A 14,299-nucleotide genomic window follows, 5' to 3' on the forward strand; every position below is an offset into this window, starting at 1 on the left:
TTCTGGGGAGTAGATAATTAGAGACATGGGCGTGATTTACTGGCAACATGTCACCTGAATCAGGATGCGGCGCGGCAGATAGACCCTGGGAAAGGCCTCTTCCAGGATTTACCCGACTCACCATGGGATCTCGCGAGATGTCACGATCCAGCACACAATGGGTAGGGCCCAGATCTGGCTAATCTGCATATTAAAGTGTTGTCATAAGGCATACTTTAATATGCTCTCGCCAGAGTTACCCACACCGCAGGATCTAACCCCCTCGCCTTGGAGAACCCGACAGATGCTGGTTAGTACTGGTCTCCACAAACAGGGACCAGATGCACCGGCACTTGGGGGGTCTCCCATGAGGATCAGGGGCCTCTGGGTGGCTGGACTCTGGGCAGGGTGGTACTTGTGCCACTGATGCCACCTGGACACCCTGACACTGCCAACCTGGCATCCTGGCAGTGACATCTGGGCACCCTGCAGTGCTGCCTGAGTGCCACCCTGGCACTGCTAGGGTGCCCAGGTGGCACTGCCAGCCTGTCAGGGACACCACCAGAGTGCCAAGCTGGCAGTGCCAAGGTACCCAGGTGGCATTTTCCCTGCACCGGGGATCGGTTCCTGGCTTACCCTGCCTTTGTTAGGTGGGGTGTGGGAGCCCAATTACCTCCTTATAGCTGAGTTGGGTGTCCAGGGGTCATGTTGGGGGGTCTTGAGGTCAGTACACCATTTCTCTTGCTGCACTGAGGAACTGCACTCACCAGTGAGACTAAGTGCAGCTTTGGGGAGGCGTTACCCCCTGTAGTCCTGAAATAAAACGCGTCTCGTTAGATAGCAGGGTCTTTCTCAGCGCAGCGAGCAATGGGAAACACCCGGCTAAACGCGCTCGACACAGGACTCCGTTTTATTTCCATTAGATCTCTAAACTTAAGTAATTAAGTTTAAAGTTAAGTAATTAGGTGATGTGTATTGAGTGGGATAAAGATGGTGTAGTAATGGGAAGAGCCAGGTCTGTACCAGATCTCTAGCAGTCAGTTTAGATTTGGCTGTGAACAAAACAGCAGCTTCTGCAATAGGCTGTCAGGTTGAGCAGTAATCTGACACAGACAAGAATTTGCAGGCTGTTTCCTCTCTCTCCCTCCATACAGTCTTTTGAAGGAATTCTTTATCAAGAGGCTGGCAAGTAATCCTAGGGGCGATTCTCCGAGCCCCGCACCAGAGAATCGCCGCAACCGCGCCACGATGCCCCGATGCGGCGCGCGATTCTCCGAGGTGCAGAGAATCGGCGGCATTTGTGGCGGCGCGATTGGCGTGGCGCCGGCCGCGGGCCGCTGGAATCGGCGAGGCCGCCGATTCTCTGGCCCGGACGTGCCGAGCAGCCGCGCGGATACGCCAGACTCCCCCCGGCGCCGTTCACTCCTGGTCGCTGCCGGCGTGAACTCTGCGCGAAGGGGCAGCCTGTGGGGGGGAGGGGGGGGCTCCTTCACCGGTGGGGGGCCTCCGATGGGGTCTGGCCCTCGATCGGGGCCCTCCGATCAACGGGCCAGCCAGTCCCCCCACCCCGGGCCTACTTTCCGGCGCGGCCGGCCCCTGAACACCAACGCCATGTTGAGTCGGGGCCGGTGCGCTAAAGAAGTTCCCCGCGCATGCGCTGGTTGGCACGGCCCAACTGTGCATGCGCAGGTTGGCGCGGTGCCCATTTGGCGGCGGGAAAGGTGGCTGGAGTGGCATGAACCGCTCCAGCGCCGTGCTGGCACCCTGTGGGGGACAGAATAGGTCGTACCCGGGCCCGGTTCGTGCCGTCGTGAAACGCAACGGCGTTCACGACGGCGCAAACACTTGGACTCCATTTAGGAGAATCGCCCCCCACCCCCTGTGTTTGCTAACTTTATTAAAAAGTGGGCTTTGACCTGTGATGGGTTTTGTTTGATTGGATAAAGGTGGGAGCAGTTAGGAGTTAAAGTGTTTCATTTTATTCTAAGTATTGTTTAACTGATAATAAGCTATATTTCTGTGCTGCTAAAGGTAGATTAATACTGTGTTAGTAGTAAAGTTTGTTTTAATATACTATATCCTTATTGTGTATGGAGTCAGTCCCGGAGTGACATCTCCTTTCCTCACAGCTTTTGGGTTTCTGTCCGGTATCCTAGAAAATGTTGGGGTCTGGTCCGGGATCATAATATTTGTTAAACCTGACAACACCTCAGATCGCCACACCTGACAACACCTCAGATCGCCACACCTGACAACACATCAGATCGCCACACCTGACAACACCTCAGATCGCCACACCTGACAACACATCAGATCGCCACACCTTGACAGACATGGGGTTGAAAAGTGATGGAATATTCATGGAACTTTGAGAGGAAAGAGAGTTTGGAGGAGGGTCAGTGGCTGGAGTGTGGGTCCTTTCACAAACCTCAGCATTAAATATCAGCAGGCAGTTCAAGCGCTAAGACCAAGCTTGATCCATACACATGGGGGAACCCTTTTTGCCCGTTTTTAGGCATAAATGGGACAGTATTGGGAGGGAAGTCTGGAAAATCGTTCTGCTAACTTACTTAACTTACTAGTGGTGGTCCAGCTATTCTGAGTTTTGGGCCTATTGTAATTTAGGAGGAGGCCATGCTTCCATTTGGGAGAAACAGATCAGGGTCAACAGGAGGTGTCAGTGTTCCCAATGTCACTGCTACCTACTTAAGGGATCAGTAAGCAGGAATTCCTTAGACATGGTGGCACAGTGGTTAGCACTGCTGCCTCACAGTGCCAGGGACCCAGGTTCAATTTGGGCCTTGGGTGACTGGCTGTGTGGAGTTTGCACGTTCTCCCCGTGCCTGGGTCGGTGTCCTCCGGGTGCTCCAATTTCCTCCCACAGTCCAAAGATGTGCAAGTTAGGTGGATTGGCCATGCTAAATTGCCCCTTAAAGTGTTCAAAAGGTTAGGTGAGGTTACGAGGTTAGAGTGGGGGCGCGGGCTAGGTAGGGTGTGCTTTTGGAGGGTCGGTGCAGACCTGATGGGCCGAATGGCCTTCTTCTGCTCTGTAGAGATTCTAAGATTCTATGGCATCTTTGACATCTTTAAAACGATCTTTAGCTGCAGCCAATGAATACTAGAAGCAAGTGAATGCTTCTATGGGTGCTCCGGTTTCCTCCCACAAATCCCAAAAGACGTGCTGTTAGGTAATTTGGACATTCTGAATTCTCCCTCCGTGTACCCGAACAGGCGCCGGAATGTGGCGACTAGGGGCTTTTCGCAGTAACTTCATTGCAGTGTTAATGTAAGCCTACTTGTGACAATAAAGATTATTTATTTATTTATAAAGTGTGATGCTCTGTCTTTCTTCAGTCCCTCATGTATTTTGAGAATTAAAGGTTCCCATATGTTCACCTCCTTGGTTTTTTTTAATTCATTTTTTATGGGATGAGGGTTTCACAAGTTAGGCCAAACATTAGTTGCCCATCCCTAATTGCTCTTGAGAAGGTGGTGATGAGGTGCCATCTTTAACCGCTGCAGTCCATGGGGTGTAGGTACACCAACCGTGCTGTTAGGGAGGGGATTCCCAGGATTTTACTGCTAAAGTTTCCCTGCTGCTGCAACTTGCTGTCTCTCACTCCGGTGTCCCCTCACTCCCGGTGCTTCTGCTCTTAAAGGGCCGCAGCAGACTTGAGATGGACTTCCTGGCCTCTCAAATGCCGAGTTCACCATCAACAGTATGAAGCTGGTTCTTGTATTTAAATGAGGCCCTTTCATTAAAACCAAGCATCTTGCCAGAGCAATCTCCCCATCAACCACCCATCTGTGTGAGATGGAAGTGACCATTCACCCAATATGCCACCTGATAGCGACCACCGGGTAGTGATTGGGCTTCTGGGGCACTGATATCCATTATATTGCCCCTATTACCAACCTGACTCTGGTCAACACAATATAGATTCAGGATTGAGCCTCGGGCCTTGTTGGTTAACATGGCTCAATCTTACATGTTAGGTCTGTATCATAGGAGCCAAATTATTTATTGCGACACAACAGTTGCATTCATACTCACAAAGTCTCCAAAGTGGTTCATTCCCAACTGGAATAAGTGCTTCCCCATTGAGTGCTCCAGATTATGAAGCTGGATTAATTTCAAATTTTTCTCCCACACCATCCTTCTGTAATTTCCTTCATCCTTAAAGAGAAAGAGGAAAAGAAATGAATCACGTGACAAGTTATACGGCACCTTTGTATTTCAAAAACACCTTAAACAGTTCCTAAGATGAAGTTCCTGTTATAAACTTGTAATCATTTCTCAGAGAGACAAATAGTGTCAGGATACAAAGGCTGATTAACAGTCTGACAGGCCACAGTGTAAACACCCTTTTCACGGCTGTGACTGTCTTTATACCAGCCGACTGGGACCCCGGTTCGATTCTGGCCTCGGGTCTGTGTGGAGTTTGCACTTTCTCCCTGTGACTTTGTGGGTTTGACGTGCATCTGCCCCCTGCCCAGATAGTGGGCAGGTAGACTGGTCCTTGGTATGGGCCAATGCTGGGTTCGGGACCTGGCCCTGATATCTGCTGTACTGCAAGCTCTGCTCGGGAAACATGGGCCATGGGTGAGGACAGGGTGGGCTTTGACTGAGATGCGCCCAGAATGAATCAACCTGTTGGCACACGTTTTGAAAAATGGTGGTTTGAGGTATTCAAGTGCACTTGTAGCTCGGTGGGCGTGAGCCAGTCAGAGTCTTCACCAACAAAGGAGATTTTTTAAATATTCAAAAAATATATATATCAAAACACTTCCTTGTATTTGAAACACACAGAGATGTTTTTGTTTATTGAAACAGGGAAATCCCCTAGCAGAGGCTGAAAATCCCGTATATCAAGTTCGATGAATAAATGGAAATAGGGAAGTGAAACTGTCCGGAAGCCATTTTGTGTTCAGCCAAATGCAAATGAAAACTGGTAGCTTGTCACAGAAAAAAGGATCTTCTGAAACATGTCTAATTACTACATACCCAGAAGGAAAACCAGTAGAACTTCAAAATGACTGCTGCTGTTCCGAACTGGAGTTCCACTTCATAGAATAATAGAACCCCTACAGTGCAGAAGGAGGCCATTTGGCCCATCGAATCTGCACTGACCCTCTGAAAGAGCACCTTACGTAGGCCCACACCCCCACCCTATCCCTGTAACCCAACCTAACATTTTTTGGACACTAAGGGGCAATTTAGCATGGCCAATCCACCTAACTGCACATCTTTGGATTGTGGGAGGAAACCGGAGCAACCGGAGCTTGCAGATACAGGGAGAATGTGCAAACTCCACACAGACAGTGACCCAAGGCTGGAATTGATCCTGGGACTTGGGTGCTGTGAGGCAGCAGTGCTAACTACTGTGCCACCATGCCGCCCTATTTGAAGGTATTCAAGTAGACTTGTTCAGACCAGTACCAATCTGTTATGGATCAGAATAACAACATTGGCTGGTGTAATGTCACATGTAACACAATGATGTCATCAGAGCATTTTGCGGGCTTTTGTGAAGTTCACCATTGTATCCTGTTTGAGCAACATCGTGTAAATAAATCCCTTTTACTATGTTATACGAACTTGACATATGCCACCTCTGATTCTTTCTCTTTGCAGCTGTGGTGAATGTATTCACCTAATTCATGAGCTGTCTGTATAATGCTGTGACCTATGACCTGGAAGTGATTATACGGTCGACTTCCAGGTACTATACTAGAACACCGGTGGGCTCCGCCTCTGGCTTCGCCCTCACCGGGGCCTGAGATAGACCGGCCACCTGTGGTGGTGATGCACGATCAATTACACAAAGACGAGAGTTAGATGCAATCGAGGCTTTGTTACACTAACATGTGTGGCCTCCTACAGCAGCTGGCGAAATGGCTGCTGTACGAGGAGCACACATATTTATACTCCGCCTACTTGGCGGAGCCGCAAGGCAGGGAACTACCCCCGTACCTGTAGTACAGGGCCTTACCGCAAAGCACCTAATATCTTCATCAGTGGTGACTACCACATTCACCCCCTGTTAAAGTTGAGTCCGATGGGGGTGGTGGAGAGCTATATACAAGTAGATGTTTTAAGGTACAGAAAAAAAAATTGAGTCCAGCGGGGGTGGAGGAGAGTTATACAGAAGGATGATGTTTTTTTTTAAGAGTCACAATCATGTTACAGGTTCAGTCGGTCCGGAGCCTTGATCTGCCTTTGGGAGCGCCGCAGGTTCAGTCGGTCTGGAGCCTTGATCTGCCTTTGGGCGATTCCGGTGTCGGTCTGGTCTTCGGTGGCTCCGGGAGCATGCCAAAATCTTCTTCATCCTCGGGCATGGGCAGGGGGAGGACGGATTGTCCTGGGGCGGAGGTTGCGGCTGGGTGAGCCGGGGGAGGGGAGGGTGGCGCTGGGCCGGAGGGGTGTGTGTGTGTGGAACGAGCTGGTGCCAGGTCCCTGAGGGAGACAGTATCTTGGCGGCCATCGGGGTACGCTACATAGGCATACTGTGGGTTGGCGTGGAGTAGCTGTACCCTCTCAACCAACGGGTCCGCCTTGTGGAGTCATACGTGCTTACGGAGGAGTACAGGTTCTTGGAGCTGCGAGCCAAGTCGGGAGCGACACCCCGGAGGTGGACTTCCTGGGGAAGGCAAAGAGGCGTTCATGGGATGTGTCATTAGTCGCAGTGCATAGGAGCGACCGAATAGAGTGCAGTGCGTTGGGGAGGACCTCCTGCCAGCAGGAGACCGTTAGATTTCTGGACCGTAGGGCCAGCTGGACGGCCCTCCAGACCGTCCCATTCTCCCTCTCCACCTGCCCGTTTCCCCGAGGGTTATAGCTGGTTGTCCTGCTCGAGGCGATACCCTTGTTGAGCAGGAACCGACGCAGCTCATCGCTCATGAATGAGGATCCCCTGTCGCTGTGGATGTAGGCGGGGAAGCCGAACAGAGCGAAGATGGTGTTGAGGGCTTTGATGACGGTGGCAGATGTCATGTCGGGGTATGGGATGGCGAAGGGAATCTGGAATATTCATTGACCACACTGAGGAAGTACGTGTTTCGGTCCATGGAGGGGAGGGGCCCTTTGAAGTCCACGTTGAGGCGTTCAAAGGGGCGGGAGGCCTTCACCAGGCGGGCATGGTCTGGCTGGTAGAAGTGTGGTTTACACTCTGCGCAGGCCTGGCAGTCTCTGGTGATTGCCCTGACTTCCTCGACGGAGTAGGGCAGATTGCGGGCCTTGATGAAGTGGTACAAACGTGTGACTCCCGGGTGACAAAGGTTGTCATGCAGAGTCCGGAGTCGGTCCAGCTGTGCGCTGGCACATGTACCTTGGGATAGGGCATCGGGGGGCCCGTTGAGCTTACCGGGGTGATACAAAATCTTGCAGTTGTAGGTGGTGAGCTCGATCCTCCACCTCAAGATTTTATCGTTCTTGATCTTGCCCTGCTGTGTGTTGTTAAACATGAAGGTGAGTGAATCTCCTGCCGGCCAGGTAATGCCTCCTATGCCGCACAGCTTCATTTTTCGCCAGAGGAATGCCGAATTTCGGAGGCATGGAGGGTTTGTGAAAAGAATGCCACGGGCCTGCCTGCCTGGTTGAGGGTGGCGGCTAGAGCGATGTCTGATGCATCGCTCTCGACTTGAAATGGTAACGTCTCGTCGACTGCATGCATCGCGGCCTTGGCGATGTCAACCTTAATACGGTTGAAGGCCTGGTGAGCCTCGGCCGTTAGGGGAAAAAGAGTGGATTGAATGAGTGGGCGGGCCTTGTCCGCATAGTTTGGGACCCACTGGGCGTAGTAAGAAAAGAACCCTCGGCAACGTTTGAGGGCCTTGGGGCAGTGGGGGAGGGGGAGTTCCATGAGGGGGCGCATGCGGTCGGGATCGAGCCCTAGAACTCTGTTCTGGACCACATAGCCGAGGATGGCTAAGCGGTTCATGCTGAACACGCACTTCTCCTTGTTATAAGTTAGGTTGAGGTGAGTGGCGGTGTGGAGAAATTTGGCAAGGTTGGCGTCAAGATCCTGCTGGTCGTGGCCGCAGATAGTGACATTGTCTAGGTACGGGAAAGTGGCCCGCAGCCCGTACCAGTCAACCATTCAGTCCATTTCCCGTTGGAAAACCGAGACCCCGTTGGTGATGCCAAAGGGAACCCTAAGAAAGTGGTAAAGGCGGCCATCTGCCTCGAAGGCAGTGTATGGGCGGTCCGCCTTACGGATGGGGAGCTTTAGGTCGACAGTTGAGAAGACCCGGTACTGTGCCATCTGATTGACCATATCAGATATGTGTGGGAGGGGGTACGCGTGTACCTATTGATGGTCTGACCACTTGGGCTGTCCAGGGGCTGTTGCTGGCCTCGATGATGCCTTCCCGAAGCAGTCGCTGGACTTCGGACCTGATGAAAGTCCTGTCCTGGGCACTGTACCGTCTGCTCCTAGTGGCGACGGGTTTGCAACCTGGGGTTAAATTTGAAAATAGGGAAGGTGGGTCGACCTTTAGGGTCGCGAGGCCACACACAGTAAGGGGTGGTAGGGGCCCGCCGAATTTCAATGTTAGGCTCTGGAGGTTGCACTGGAAGTCCAGGCCGAGTAGCAAGGCAGCGCAGAGGTTGGGGAGGACGTAGAGGAGGAAACCGCTGAACTCCACGCCCTGGACAGTGAGAGTGGCTATGCAGTACCCCCTGATCGCCACGTAGTGGGACCCGGAGGCCAGGAAAATTCTCTGGTTGGCGGGGTGTACCGCGAGGGAGCAGCGCCTTACTGTATCGGGATGGATGAAGCTCCGGTGCTCCCGGAGTCCAGCAGGCAGGAGATCTCATGCCCATCGATTTTCACGTTGGTAGGCCGTTGCTGGGTTGCGTGGGCGGAACTGGTCAATCGTGACCGAGGCGAGATGCGGCTGGTCGTCGATGGTGGCAGACGATGGGGTGCCCGGGGGACATGGGTCCTGGTAAGATGGCGGCGCCCACGGGCTGCACGTGTCGTGGGGGAAAAAAGATGGCGGCACCTGATGATCCTGGGGAGGACAAGATGGCGGCACCCACGGACCGCACGTGGTGGGGGTCGAACAAGATGGCGCCACCCACAGGCCGCAAGTGGTGGCGGTCGAACAAGATGGCAGCGCCCACGGGTCGCACGTGGTCTGGGAAGGGGAAGATGGCGGCATCCACTGGCAGTACGTGGGGGGGGGGGGTCAGAACAATAGCAGCCACTGCGCGGGCCTGGCAAACGGCAGCAAAGTGTCCCTTCTTGCCGCAGGCCTTGCAAAGGGCGCTCCGGGCCGGGCAGCGTTGTCGGGGGTGTTTTGGCTGCCCGCAGAAGTAACATTTGGGGCCGCCGGGGTTGGTTGGCTGCCACGCAGCACAGGCATGGGGTTGGCTGAGTGGGGTCCCCAATGGGGCAGCCGCCTGTGGGTTCCACGATGCGTAGGAGGGGTGGGCCGTGCGGCCGGGGGTGTAGGCCTGGATGTTGCGCAAAACGACCGTCAGCGAGGGCGCTAGCTTTTTGGTTGCCGCGAGGTCGAGCATGGCTCCTTCTAAGAGGCGCTGGCGGATGTAATCTGACCCTATCCCTGTAACAAAAGCGTCTCTCATGAGCAAGTTCGAGTGTTCCGTGGCCGTGACGGCCTGACAGTCACAGTCTCTGACAAGGGGAATTAGAGCACGCCAGAAATCTTCCACTGACTCACCAGGAAGTTGACTACGAGTGGAGAGGATGTGTCTAGCGTAGTTTTCCTTCAGTAGCGTCATGGCGTCTTCGTAGGTCGGCGCGTCCTGGATAAGTGGAAAGATGTTGGAGCTCAGCAGCGTGTAGAGGATCTGAATCTTCTGAGCTTCCGGAATTGGGTCTGGTGCAGACCTGATGTAAGCTTCGAAACAGGCTAGCTAATGTTCAAAGTCCTTTTTGGCGTTGCCTGATTGCGGATCCAGCTGCAGGCGATCCGGCTTGATGTGGAGGTCCACCTTCTGAAAACTTTGTAATTAATTGATGCACGATCAAATACACAAAGACAAGAGTTGGATGCAATCGAGGCTTTATTCCACTAAGGTGTGTGGCCTCCTACAGCAGCTGCCGAAATGGCTGCTGTACGAGGAGCACACATATTTATACTCCGCCTACTGGGCGGAGCCAGCAGGCAGGGAACTACCCCCTTACCTGTAGTACAGGGCCTTACCACAAAGCACCTAATATATACATCAGTGGTGACTACCACAGGTGGCATTGATTTGTACAGCCGACTCTGGCAGGCAAGTTCATGGATAATAAAGCTTAATGTTCACTCGTTCTCACGGTCTCACAGTGAATTGACGGTATAACAATTTATTATCCATCAACAGCACCATGGAAGCCGCTCTAAAGTCAGATAAGCTCGAACTCGACGCGCGCGCGTCAGAGGCCAAGGAGATCTTCGAACATTGGCTTTGCTGCGTCAAGGCCTACCTCGACTCCTCCACAATGCCGCCCACTGAAACCCTCAAGCTGCGACTCCTCCACGCTCGGGTGAGCCATCGAATCTCTGTGATGATAGAGAAAGCTGCCACGTACGAGGCAGCGGTCGCAACCCTCAAGGTGCATTTCGTGAAGCCCATAAACGAGGTGTTCGCCCGACACCTTCTCACTACTCACCGTCAATGCGCCGGGAATCGCTGGACGAGTACCTGGAAACCCTGACCCTACTCGCAAGGAACTGCAGCTACCGGGATGTGACGGCGGAAAAACACATGAACCTACAGTTCCGGGACACCTACGTAGCTGGGGTCCGATCGAACTACATCAGGCAGCGCCTGCTGGAAAACGGGACCTCTGACCTGCGGGACACGGTAAAGCTAGCTACCTCATTAGAGGTGGCCTACCAGAGCCTCAGTGCGTTCCCCACGGGCCCGCGAACCCCTCGTGGACACCATCGCCGCGTGCCGCGCGACTGCCAGACCACACCGAGGAACCGCAGTGCTACTTCTGCGGCCAGGGTCAACACCCCCGGCAGCGTTGCCCAGCCCGCGCAGCGACGTGCACTGACTGTGGCAAAAAGGGACACTTCGCCAGAGTCTGTCTGGGCCGACCTAAAGCCCAGAAAGCGAAAACTCACCAGACCCGACCCATGGGCTCGTAGGCCCGCAGACCCCGCAATGTGGCTTTGTGCCTGCCCGGAACGCCCCCTTCAGACGCGTCATCAGCCTCGTGCGAGTAGTGGGGGCCGCCATCTTGGCCGCCGTCTCCAACACTGGCCAACACGTGCGACTCGTGGGGGCCGCCATCTTGGCCGTCGGCTCCAGCACCGACCGACACGTACGACCGATGGGGTCGGCCACCTTGGTCGCCATCTTCGACCCAGCCCGACACCTGCGACTCATGGGGGCCGCCATTTTGTGACCCCGATACCGCTGACCACCCTGGCTACCCGCAGCTTGGCACAGTCACCCTCGACCAGTCGCAGCCAAAGCACCTGAAAAACTCAATGATGGTCGTCCGGGTCAACGGGCATGTCTTTCCGACTCCGAGAGCACGGAGAGCTTCGTCCACCCTGACACGGTAAGGCACTGCTCCCTCCACATCTACTCTGCGTCCCAAACAATCTCCCTTGCCTCCCGTTCCCATTCGGTTCAGATCTGGGAGTACTGTACCGCTAATCTCGCGATGCAGGGCACAGAGTACGCTCGTTTTAAGCGGTACATCCTCCCTCACCTCTGCGCCCCCCCCCTACTGCTCGGATTAGACTTCCAATGCAGTCACCGAAGCCTGACCCTACAGTTCGGCGGACCCTTACCCCCCTTCACGGTATGCAGCCACGCGACCCTCAAGGTCTCCCCCCTTCGCTCTTTGCGAACCTCATTATTCCCGACTGTAAGCCCGTCGCCACCAGGAGCAGGCGGCACAGTGCACAAGACAAGACTTTTATCAAGTCAGAGGCCCAGCGACTGTTGAGTGAAGGGATCATCGAGGCCAGCAACAGCCCCTGGAGAGCACAAGTGGTGGTCGACGGACCGGGGAAAAGAATTGGATGGTTGTGGACCACAGCCAGACCATTAACCGGTTCACGCAACTGGATGCGTACCCCCTCCCCTGCATAGCGGAGATGGTCAACCAGATTGCACAGTACCGTGTGTTCTCAACGGTCGATCTGAAGTCGGCCTACCACCAGCTCCCAAGCCGCCCGGAAGATCGCCACTACACTGCCTACGAAGCAGCCGGCCGACTCTTCCACTTCCTCGGGGTCCCCTTCGGCATCACTAACGGGGTCTCGGTCTTTCAGAGAAGGATGGACCGAATGGTGGACCAGTACGGTTTGCAGGCTACATACCCGTACTTGGACAATGTTACCATCTGCGGCCATGATCAGCAGGACCATGACGCCAACCTTCAGAGGTTCCTCCAGGCCGCCCAATCCCTCAACCTCACATATAACAAAGAGAAGTGCGTTTTCCGCACTACCCGACTGGCCATCCTCGGCTACGTCGTGGAGAACGGAGTCCTAGGGCCCAACCCCGACCGTTCACGGAACTCCACCGTCCCCACAGCCTCAAGGCCCTCAAACGATGCCTGGGGCTGTTCTCATACTACGCCCAGTGGATCCCCAACTATGCAGACAAAGCCCGCCCACTTATTCAAACCACCACTTTTCCCTTGACGGCTGAGACCCGCTCGGCCTTCAGCCGCATCAAGGCCGACATAACCAAGGCCGCAATGCACGCGGTGGACGAGTCCGTTCGCTTCCAGGTAGAGAGCGATGCGTCAGACGTCGCACTGGCCGCCACACTCAACCAGGCGGGCAGACCAGTAGCATTCTTCTCTAGAACCCTCCACGCTTCCGAAATCCTACACTCCTCGGTCGAGAAGGAAGCACATGCCATCGTGGAAGCCGTGCGGCACTGGAGGCACTACCTAGCCAGTAGGAGGTTCACCCTCGTCACCAACCAGCGGTCGGTCGCCTTCATGCTTGACAACGCACAACGTGGCAAAATGAAAAATGACAAAATCTTGAGGTGGAGGATCGAACTCTCCACCCACAATTACCCGATATCAAGTATCGTCCTGGAAAGCTCAATGAGCCCCCAGATGCCCTGTCCCACAGCACATGTGCCAGCGCGCAAGATGACCGACTTCGGGCTATCCACGATGACCTCTGTCACCCGGGGGCCACCCGGCTTATCCACTTTATTAAGGCCCGCAATCTGCCCTTCTCCACCAAGGAGGTCAAGGCCATGACCAGGGACTGCCAGGTCTGCGAGGAGTGCAAACCGCACTTCTACCGGCCAGACAAGGCCCGCCTTGTAAAGGCCTCCTGGCCCTTTGAGCGCCTCAGTATCGACTTCAAAGGGCCCCTCCCCTCCACCAACCGTAATATATACTTTCTAACCGTCATCGATGAGTACTCCCGCTTCCCCTTCGCTGTCCCCTGCCCCGACAAGACCTAGCCACTGTGAGCCACAAGATCTTCGCACTGTTCAATTTCCCTGCGTACGTCCACAGCGACCGGGGCACATCGTTCATGAGCGTTGAGCTACGTCAGTACTTGCTCAGCAAAGGCATCGCCTGGAGCAGGGCTACGAGCTATAACCCGCAGAGAAACGGGCAGGTGGAGAGGGAGAACGCGACGGTATGGAAGGACGTCCTTTTGGCCCTACGGTCTAGAAGTCTCCCGATCCCCCGCTGGCAGGAGGTCCTCCCCGATGCCCTCCACTCCATTAGATCACTCCTCTGCACAGCCACGAACGAGACCCCTCACGACCGTTTGTTTGTCTTCCCTAGGAAGTCCATCTCCGGAGTCTCGCTTCCATCTTGGCTGACAACTCCGGGACCTGTCCTTCTCCAGAGGCATATGAGGAGCCGTAAGACCGACCCCCTGGTCGAGAAGGTCCAGCTGCTGCATGCAAACCCCCAGTACGCCTACATCGCGCACCAGGACGGACGGCAAGATATGGTCTCCCTACGAGACCTGGCACCAGCTGGTTCCCCTGCCAACGCGCCCCCCTCCCCGCTGCCTACCGCCACCCCCAGCGCCCCTTACGCCCCCCTGGGTCTCCTGTATTGTCCTGCACCGGCACTGTCGCCACCCACCCCCCGCAACCGTCTCCGACACGCCGGACTGAGGCTCAAGCTCCAGACACAACGCCCCCGGAGTCACCATCTGCAACAACCGTGGCCGCCGCATCGCCAGAGCTGAGGAGGTCTAAAAGAATGATCCGGCCTCCAGACAGACTGAATATTTAATGGCCCCACGTCACCCCCGCTGGACTTTTTTAACAGGGGGTGAATGTATTCACCGAATGCATGAGCTGTCTGTATAATGCTGTGACCTATGACCTGGAAGTGATGATATGGTC

At 54.6% G+C, this 14,299-nt stretch overlaps 1 protein-coding gene across 1 annotated transcript in view; it reads right to left on the bottom strand.

Annotated features, from left to right (window-relative positions):
• The window catches only part of LOC140395245 (procathepsin L-like), a 57,395-nt gene that overhangs the window by 26,373 nt on the left and 16,723 nt on the right, over positions 1-14,299 (bottom strand). The window contains exon 3 of the mRNA XM_072482800.1: positions 4,034-4,156. Within this exon, the coding sequence (XP_072338901.1) occupies positions 4,034-4,156 (123 nt within the window). The remainder of the gene's footprint in view (positions 1-4,033; positions 4,157-14,299) is intronic.

Source organism: Scyliorhinus torazame, chromosome 18, assembly GCF_047496885.1.
Source record: "Scyliorhinus torazame isolate Kashiwa2021f chromosome 18, sScyTor2.1, whole genome shotgun sequence".
Lineage (NCBI taxonomy): Eukaryota > Metazoa > Chordata > Chondrichthyes > Carcharhiniformes > Scyliorhinidae > Scyliorhinus > Scyliorhinus torazame.